General features: G+C 61.4%; 1 protein-coding gene across 3 annotated transcripts; it reads right to left on the bottom strand.

The window, feature by feature from the left end:
- Positions 1 to 8303, bottom strand: LOC142604215 (uncharacterized). 3 transcript variants are annotated; one of them, XM_075769393.1, is made up of 8 exons: positions 6299 to 6395; positions 5918 to 6030; positions 5273 to 5374; positions 4567 to 4698; positions 3784 to 3980; positions 3513 to 3618; positions 2928 to 3011; positions 1 to 2582 (listed from the first exon to the last, which is right to left on the bottom strand). In XM_075769393.1, exons 1-8 carry the CDS (start codon positions 6390 to 6392, stop codon positions 2271 to 2273), a joined length of 1140 nt encoding a protein of 379 aa, XP_075625508.1. In that variant the 5' UTR covers positions 6393 to 6395; the 3' UTR covers positions 1 to 2270. The 3 variants fall into 3 exon arrangements, with proteins under 3 accessions (XP_075625508.1, XP_075625507.1, XP_075625506.1); XM_075769392.1 differs by lacking the exons at positions 1 to 2582; positions 2928 to 3011; positions 3513 to 3618 and adding exons at positions 6646 to 7440; positions 8149 to 8303 and having other exon boundaries at positions 3790 to 3980; positions 6299 to 6423; XM_075769391.1 differs by lacking the exons at positions 1 to 2582; positions 2928 to 3011; positions 3513 to 3618 and adding an exon at positions 6646 to 7628 and having other exon boundaries at positions 3790 to 3980; positions 6299 to 6423.
- Positions 8304 to 9312: the final 1009 nt, after the last annotated feature.

Below are 9312 nucleotides of genomic sequence, written 5' to 3'. Positions count from 1 at the left end.
TAAAAACTGGGCTTGCCAGCTTTCTCTGATACCCTCATCCAGCAGAATTTGCTCCCAGAGTGGACAGACAACCATGGCAAGGAGTGTGCAGCTCAGATGGAGAAGAGGAAGGGGACAGCAGAGGAGCAGGACCTCTTCTTTTCCAGGACAGCCCCCTCCTAAATTATCTTGAGCATCCCTATGTCACTGTATAGAGACCTTGAGCTGGGCTGAGTCCTCTTCCTAAATCAGCAAGAGCAGGTTTCTGCCAGGCTTCTGAAATCCCAGAAATCCCATCAGCAAAGGTCGGTGGTGAGGACAGGCAGGAGGGTGCCCAGAGCCCTCCCAGCAGCTCCACTGCCTGGGGTAACTTCACCCTCAGAGGGTAAAATCCTGAGCCGGTGAAGAAGCCAGTGGCAAACAGCTCCCGAGCATCCCTGCATCTTTCTTTGGAGCGAGCCAAGCTGAACCCTTGGGCTGGGCCCCCACTACAGACCGTGGCATGTAAAAAATAAATCCAGGAGCCCCAAGTATGAACATCACTCCCTTGCTGGAGGTCTGGTCTAGGGGATTCCTGGCTCCGCTGTGACCCTGGGCTGCAGAGAAGAGGCACCACTTCCCTGTGGCCGAGGGATGTGGGAGCGCTGGACCAGGCTCCCGGTGCTGCTCTACCAGCACGACACTCCCTGATGGGGCTGGCGTGGGACTTTGGAGCACTTCGTTTACTAGTCCCACTCACGCGAGTGCTCCCTGTTGTCCGCCCCTCCATCCTCACTCTGTCCTTTCCACAGGACGCCCTGGTCAGCGCAGCCCCCTGTGACTAGGGAGATGCTGGTGCAGGATCTGGCAGGGACCAGACGTGTCTGAGGAGCTCACTGCTCCCCAGCCTGTGTACGGACGTGAAAGAGCAGCAACGCTCCCAACAGGTTTGTGGCCTTTCCTCTGTTATGCTCTCTCCAAGCAGACACGCAGGTGCCTGGGACTACAAAATTATCCCTGCTAGGGGATACCATAAAGAGACAATTTATTTCAACAAGCGTCTCATATGTTCTCCCTTCCAAAAATTAAGATTGCTGCAAGCTTTGCTCTGAGCACTCCAGCTCTGCTCTTAGAGCATGTGCAAAAGGGATGACTCTGGCAGCACAGCACTCGGTATACACACGGGTATCAGACGAGATCCTGCTTCATGCAGGCTTGCCATCTGAAGATGTTTTTCCACCAAAACCCCTGACCTACTTGGAATTTGGAGTGCTCCACTGACCTCCATGGTAAAGGCTTGTCAGCATTAACAGTGCCCTGTTTTGTGGGTTTGGGATTTACTGCTCTGACCCTACATCCTAACTGCAAAAGCACTTGCAATGTTCTTGGCCCCAGTCTCCACCTTGATCTGGGAAGAGGAAAGCCTTCTTCCAGCCCAGACACCTCCATGCGCCCAATCTTCTTCCCCCATCTCTTCCCAACCCCTCTCTGCAACCACCCCTGTGGTATGGACCTCTCCACCCCATCTCGTGCTCTCCCTCATACCAAGCCCCTGACTGCATGTGAGGAAAGAGCTGCAAAGATGTTGGTAGGGCTCCCATGTTCACCTGGCTGGACCTGGACAACAGCCCAGTGCAGGAGTGCAGGCACGGACCCATACTGAACACTCCTAACACATAGACTGCGTGTTCCCAGCCACCACCTCTGCCAGGGGGGCTTGAAGGGAAATTTCCACTTGGGAAGGTCCATGGAAAACATCCTGAGAGGGGAAGATCCAGGAACTTCACAACTGGCCGTTCTGGGCATGCACAGGGAGATGCAGCAGCCAGGGATGTCTCACCATCTCCGTGCCCCAGCCCAGGTCCTGGTCACAGGAGACAACTCTTCCTGCAGTCACGCTCGTTCCTGCCATTTGTGCTAGGGTGTGGGGAACCACTGAGATCTGGCATCAGGAGCCTCTGCCACAGCTGAGAAAGAGCCAGAACCCATAAAAATATGAGTCCTCTTGGTGAAACATAAAAGGAAATGTGACCTCCAACCTGCCTGTGAGACATGCCCCATGGCTACATCCCATGGTAAGAGATGGGAGACTGAGGAGAGCAGAGGAAAGGCCACAGAGTGGGAAGAGGACTGCAGGGACCCTGTGCCTCATCCAGGCAAACTCAGGAGAGGCTTCCCTAAGACATCCCACCAGCAGGTCCCTCAGCCCTCAATAAATGATCCTGGTATCTCTAACCCCATAGCACACAGATTTATGGTGGTGATGGGATCTGCCCAAGGTCTCTAGGTTAGAAACAAACCCCACTGCAGGGTTATTCCCACCAGGCATGTTCTGTGGTGGAGCTCTGCACCTCTTGCTTGGGTGATGCTGTGGCAGAAGTTGAGTCCGTTGTCCCAGGCTGTCCCTGTCCCTCCTCTCTTGCTGTCATGCCCAGCTCTCCTCCCAGGACAGTCAGGTTCCCCAGTCTGCCTGATTGGTGTGTCTTCTCCAGCTGCAGCTCCTGCATGCAACGCTGGAAATGGTGCAGGAGCCCCAGGGACCAACGGCCACGCTGTCGGAGGCCAGGGAAGATGCTCAGGGATGGGGAGGAGGTGGGATGGAGGTGCGGATGTTCACTGCGTCTCTGTGCACAAGAGAGGCAAGGGTCAACCCAAGTTTGGAAAGGGCAAGAGCGTCCCACACGCACCTCCCTGCCACCCCATGGCTGGTGTCCCCAGAGCCGGCATCCGAGACCAGCCATGGACGCACGGGGCAATTGCACCGTGTGACTGGGCACACGTCTGTTTTCCGTGTCATCTGGAGAGACATGATGCACACTTTGCAGGACAGGGCTGGCCTCTGGGGGTGGGTGGGAGGTCCCCATGGATATCTGCAGCCCCAGCCAGAGCAGCCCCTCCCAAAAACAGCCACCAGAAGCCCCTGAAACCCCCAGGCTTGAAAGAGCCAGGAGGAGCTTTGGAGCACTCACCTGCATCAGCTGCTCCTTCAGGGCTCCCAGAGCTGCTGTCTTCTCCATGCAAAGCTGCTCTCGCTGCTGCCTCTGCTCGTGCTCCTGCATGTGGACAGGACCACAGGCAGCCCACATAAGGGGTCTACGCATGGCTGGAGAGGGGCGGCTCTCTAGGAGACATCCCACCACCCCGTGCTCCAGGACGCAGACTCCAAGGATGTGTAATTCGGATTCATCCAAGGGCTGATGCCTGCCACGGATCTCATCGACTTCACAGCTGCAGAGAGGGGCAGGGGGCTTTGCAGCTGGTTGAGGAGAGGGGAGAGCCTGGCAGCTGCCGTCCCCAGCCCAACGCCGAGCCCTTGGCCACTGCGGGGTGTCTCCAGCGGCTGCCAGCCCAGCAGTGCCCCAGCTAAGATGATGGATGGGCACAGACAGGGCGAGAGAGTCACCAAAAGCTCCCAGCCCCAAGCCACCAGCTCTGCGCCACAGGCAGAGGAACCAGGGCAGCTCTCTGGGTCAGACACCACCGGCCCAAAGCCCACCCCGGCTCCATGGCTGTGCAGGGTGAGACCCTCCTCCCCATCCCTTGGCTCAAATCACCTTCCTCCTCTGACCGGCGGGCTCCTGGGCTCCATCCTCCCTCCACAGCTCCCCAAGGTGATGCTGGATTTGCTCTCGGAGGCCACGCAGAACATGGAGCGCATGGCTGGGGGAGAGCAGAGATGAGCCGGAGGAGATGGGCCATGGGCAGAGAGGAAGAGCCGGTATGCCGAAAGCACCGAGCGGCTCCTCTACAAAGGATGCCCAGGGGTTGTGGGGCACAGGACCCACACTGGGCAAGAGTGGAGCACCCTGCGGTTACAGGACTCACCTGATTGCTGCCGGCGAAGGGCCCTGCCCCGTGGCACTGTCAGGGAGGGGGTTGTGCTGGCGCCGGCACACTGAGGTGGTCCCCGTGGCCTGGGACCATCCAGCCTGCCCTGGCACCACCGGCTCCCGTGGGTGGCTCAGGAGCTGCTCCAGCTGCCGCAGCCGCGCTCGCAGCCGCGTGCTCCCAACAGCCCTTTCCTGGGGGAGCAGCCACCGGGAGAGAGACGATCACAGCAGCCCCTGCACCACCCAGATCTGCCCCCGAGTCTGCTCAGCCTTGCACATAAGAACTGTTGGCTTCACAGCCAGGTCGGAGCTTCTAGGAAAGACCTGGAGCCACCGTGTACACCCAGGGCTGAGCAGGGGACGCTTGGCATGAGCAGGGCAAGCATGGAGGCTCCCAGAAGGGCATCTCCTCTGCTCTCCCAAGGCACCCCCAGCTCGGTGCACAGACCTTGCCCCTGCGAGGCAAGCTGCTGAGCTTGCTGCCCAATGTACCCAGCAGACCCCACCATCCCTGCACAGCCCCTCTCATGCCTGGGTGACCTCGGGGAGCTGCACATCTGGGCTGCTGTGCTCCCCAGCGCTGCTCCCCCTCCCTGCGCGAGCCAGAACCCCCAGCCAGCTGAGCAGAGACGGCAGTTTTGCTGTGGTTGACGTGACCAGCCATGGTGTGCCCCAGCAGCTGTCCCCTGCCCAGTGGGGTCCTCATGTGAACTCAGCTCCAGGGCACTGAGCTGGAGTTATCCCGTATCCCCACCCATTCCCTTCTCCCTTCCCCAACCTGCTCCAGGGCCTCCTGGAGCTGCTGAAGAGCATCCACCTTCTCCTTCTGGAGCAGCACGTGGAGCTGGTGCAGGGCTTCCTGCCTCTGCCGCAGGAGGGAGCGGGTACGATGCTCCAGCTCCCAGAGCCTCTGCAAGAGAAACTGGGGTCACGCCATCCCGTTTGGCAGCCCACGGCCACCCTCCAGGTCTGGGAAGGCTCTTCCCAAGGGCAGTCTCCATGCAGGATGCCCAAGTCCCTCCTGGCCAGGGTGGCACCACCTCAGCCTGCTCCAGCGCAGGGTGTAATGACCCCCCCCAAGAGCTGGGGTTTGGTGGGGAAGTGTCGCCAGCGTGGGGATCACCACCCCAGGATCACTGTGCAGCTGCAAGCCCTGCCTGCTCCTCCTGCCTGCACCCAGGACCCCGGCTCTCCCTGCCTCTGCCGGGACTCTCCAGGGACCTTCTGCCCTGCAGACCAATAACCCCAGCCTGCGTACAGTGGTTTACCCAACAAATTCTTGTCTTCACAGCTCCAGCCTCTCAATAAAACTTCCTGCAGATAAATATAGTTTGGCTCTTCAGGAATTTGGGCAGCACCGAACGCTTCCCGTGGGACATGTGCACGCCTGGATAAGGGGCTTAGCCTCTGACGGGGGGTGCGCGCCTTCCGAGGGTCCCTCCTGTGTGACCCTGGGCCCACTGGAAAGCCGTGAGAGGACTGACCTTCTGTAATGTCTGTTTCTCTTCTTGCAAAGCCGATGTTTTCTTTCTCTCCTGCTCCAGCCCCTCCCAGCAGTCCGCACAGGCCCTCTGCCCCTGCCGAGACTGGAAAATGCCCCTTTTCCATGTCTTTACCTCTTCCAGGAGCCAACTCTGGCCCTTGCACTGTGCGCAGGAGCAGCACATCTCTTCCCTCCCAGAGCAGAGCCGGTGGCCAGCACAGCCCCCTGCATCCTGCTGTCCCCCAGCCCACCACGGGCACCCCAGGACCACATGCCTGAAGCCCCCCCCACCTCCCGACCTGTCCCTGCCACCCGCGTCTCTGCCTGGCCAGCCCCTGCTCTGTCCATCTCAGGGTCATCTCACCATCCTCTCCAGGTCCGTCGTGTCCCGATGGCAGACGTCCTGGGTGGGCGCCAGCAGTGCCAGGCCAGCCCTGCGGCAGGGACACCGGCACCCACATCCCCATCCGCACCGCTCCGCAGGCAGAGACCCCACAGGGTGCCCTCCCAGCACCCTGGGGTCCAGGACCCTCCTGGGCTTCCAGAGCCACCCTGTGCTCCCAGGGCACTGGCAGGGATCTGTGGGCATGGCTGAGCTGGGCCTCCAGCCTCAGCACGGGATCCGTCCCTGGAGCCCCCAGCATACCTGGCTCTGTCCCCTCTGCTCCGAGTCCCCTTCATACCCGATCCCAGCTCTCGTGTCCCCTCCTGGCTCCTCTGCAGGGACCAACGCGGTGACGCCGGCTGCCCCGCTGCGTGCTGGCAGCCAGAAGTGGGGTTACATATTCATTAGCTCCTTTCTCTGTGGATTCCCGTGGCCACCATGTGGGACCCAAGGACCAGGGCCAGGCTTGGTCTCCTGGCTACATCCCCTCTGCTCTCCACACCCCAGCAGAAAGCAGAGCCAGGGGCCATCCCCTCGTCCGTCACTGACCACCCGATGTATCCTGCCACAGTTTCTGCCTGGCAGCAGAATCACCCATCCTGCCGTACCCCACAGCAGGGCACAGCCAGCCCAGGAACGTACCTTGCAGGGCAGCACGGCTCTCTGCTTCCCACGCTGCCACCAGGACTGAGCCACTCCTCCTGGGCAGGATGACACATCTGCCCAGGTTCCGCATCGACCAGGGGCTCCCACTGCTGTGTTGGTACCTGTGGGGAAAAAAATTAGCATTTTGAGGGAGAGCCCACACACCCCAGACAAACCCCAAGAGCAACTGGAGCTGCTCCCTGCCACCGTGCCCTGCACGCAGCTCCCTGCTCCTGCCCAGACAGAGGGTCCCTGGCCCAGCCATGCCCCTTCCCCATGCTTGGTCCCGGTCCTCCATCCTCCTCCAGCACTGCCGCAGCACCCCACAGCCAGCCCAGACTCACGGTGAGCCGAGCAGGGAGCTCTCCTCTGCCTGCTGCCTGCTCCTTCCTTCTCCGCATCTTCCACAGCAAGGGTGACGTCCCCTCCACGCCATCCCCAGAGAGCCGGTGGCTCCTGCCATCTCAGGCCCAGGGCCTTTCTGGAGGGAAGACCCCTGGTCCCAGCTCTGCTGTCCCCCAGCAAACCACCTCTGGCAGAGCCCCTCCTTGCCCCTGCCCCGCTCCTGCCGGCAGAGATGGCTGGGGCTCTCCAGGGACGCCCAGCAGCCGGGTCTTCACCAAGCAAGGCGATGGCCAACAGGTCTTCCCCAGAGCATGGGCCCCCATGGGGAGAAACCTCCTGGCCAAGGGCCGGCTGTCTGGAGGGGGCTGGCCGGGGACCTCCGCCACTCTGGCTCAGCCTGGATATCCTCTGTCCCAGAGACTCCAGGCTCTCCCTTCTCATTAGAAGTGGACACCTGCCCTGTGAAAGATGCCTGCCCCGTTCCACCGCCAACTGTTGCTGGACATCCAGTCTTCTCCCTGTGGGGAACAAGGACTCATCCTGCCCAGGATTATCTCCCTCAGCAGGGACATTCCCAGTAGGCTCATCTTCCTCCTCCTCAGAGGACAGCAGGGGCTCCACCATGCCCTCCTGAAACCTGGCAGCAAAGTCCTCCGTGCGGATAGAGCTGGAGCTGCTCCGGTCCCCCGGGCTGGGCTGGGAGCGGAGGAGCTGAGCCAGCCCCCAGCAGTGGTCTTCCCGTGGGACAGGGCTGCTGTCACCCTGGGGACACCCAGCACAGTGTCCTTCCAGCTCTGCGTGGGAAAGCAGAGAGCCGTGAGCCTCCCCTGCGCCCGGGCAGGGGTGGGAAGGACCATCCCACCCAGCTGGATCTGAACCAGCTTGGAGGCACCAGCAGTGCCTGTTCTCACCGGGGAGCATTTGGTGCGCCCCTAAGCTCAAACGCTGAAGGCATCTCACCCTCCCCAGCAAAAGCCTGAACCTCAACTGCTTCCAAAAAAAAAAGCCACAATTTCATCCTTCTTTTTTTTTTTTTTTTTTTTTTTTTTTAAAACCAGGGCAATTTTTCTCCATGAGGGATGCTCCCAGGCATTGCCGCGGCAGCAGAGCTCAGCAGCGAGTGCGGTGCAAAGGCTCGCCAGGGCCGCAGGGCACAGGGCTGGGATGCCGTTTGCTCTTCTACCACGAAAAATGGGAAGCTGCTGCCTGATGGAGAGTCCTGGTCCCAGACTGCATCTTGGCATCTTTGCAAAAGCCCATCCGACATTTGGGTGGCAGCCCCAGGTTCCCAGGGAACAATGTTGCTCTCCTAGCACTTTGCTATTTTGGTCTCTGCGGTGCGCTGTTGTTTTATTTAAACAGCGGTAGCTGCAAACTCCTCTGCCTGAGCATCAGAGTGCCTGCTAATCCCAGAGGCATCGCTCTGCAGCGGGGTTTGGGCCTGGCGGGTGGGGAGGCAAAGCAGAGATGAGAAAACACCAAATTGCCCTGTCCCCGCTCACCAGCCGCCCAGGAGCCATCGAGGAGGGTGTCAGGAGAGATGTCGCCGTCTCTGCTGCCGCCGGTGCCCTGCGCACCCGCGCCGTGCTGCTGCGGAGGGGAGAGGGGGCATGGGGCACCGCCGGTGAGCAGCGGTCATGCAACTTCAGTGCACCAAGGGGTGGGACAGGGCAGGAGCACCCCGCTGTTGGTGCTGCATCGTCCCCTGCTCCCCAGCATCTCAGCCCCACGCTGTGACCCCCCCCTCCTGTGCCCCACACCTGTCTGACCCGCGCATCAGTGAGGTCCAGCCCACGGTCCCGGCGTTCCCAAGATCCTGCAAACCGCAGCTGCTTCCCTGGGTCCAGCTCTGCAGAGAGGAGGAAAGAGGCGCTGCTGGCCAGGACGGAGCAGCAGGTCTCAAAGCCCCGGGGGGGGGGGGGGGGGGGAAATCCCCCATGTCGGGGGAGGGGGAACAGTCCCGTGGGGACAGGCAGGGAGGGCAGCAGGCAGCAGCCCTGGCTTCTTGCACCCTGGGCTTGAAACTGCTCCGCTATGGAGTGGCTGGGACAAGCCCATCCCCAGCAGCACGGGAACAAAGGTGTGTTGGTCCTGGGCTGGGGGAGAGCGGGGCACCCCCGTGCCCTGGGTGCAGAGCTGGGCACCTGCATGAGCCTTACTGCGTTTCTGGCCTTCGGAGGCAGCCTCCTCCAGCTCCGTGCCTGCTGTGCCACCGGGGCCTGCGACACAAGGCAAGGTGAGGGTTAACATGCTCTAGAGGCCCCCCATGAACTCATTAGGCTTCAGAGTGAACATTTCGAGACTGACACAGCCCAGCCCACCCACCTCCCGGAGCCTCGGTGCCAAGCGACGAGCAGATCCGCAGGGCACGGGGCGGGGGGGGGGGTTGCCTTTCGTTAAAGCCGAGAAGCCGTCGCACTTGCTGCACCCAGGAGCTGCCGGGCCCTCGGCCTGGTGCAGCCAGAGCAGGCAGGGAGGCTCCTTCCCACCGCCGGGCAGGCTGCCAGCACGGGGGTCCCAGTGCCGGGGTCCCCCACCCCAGCCCCGAGGAGTGCTCACCTGGCTGAGCTGGGCTGCGGGATGCAGGACGGCAGGCAGGACTGCAGGCAGGGCGGCAGGCAGGACAGGCAGCGCTGTGTGCGCCTGTCACCTGGCAACGTCGCAGC

Source organism: Balearica regulorum, chromosome 17 (genome assembly GCF_011004875.1).
Source record: "Balearica regulorum gibbericeps isolate bBalReg1 chromosome 17, bBalReg1.pri, whole genome shotgun sequence".
NCBI lineage: Eukaryota > Metazoa > Chordata > Aves > Gruiformes > Gruidae > Balearica > Balearica regulorum.
Note: the sequence above shows the minus strand (reverse complement) of the source record. Positions and strands in the feature narration are given on the sequence as shown.

Excerpts from the sequence above, each read along its gene's own strand:
- LOC142604215 (XM_075769391.1), bottom strand. The coding sequence starts at position 7,567 with ATGCTCCCCGGTGAGAACAGGCACTGCTGGTGCCTCCAAGCTGGTTCA. Across the intron at positions 6,424-6,645 it reads AGCTCCCTGCTCGGCTCACC|GTACCAACACAGCAGTGGGA; the intron begins GTGAGTCTGGGC and ends TTTTCCCCACAG. Across the intron at positions 5,375-5,917 it reads AGCAGAGGGGACAGAGCCAG|TCTCGGCAGGGGCAGAGGGC; the intron begins GTATGCTGGGGG and ends GGCATTTTCCAG.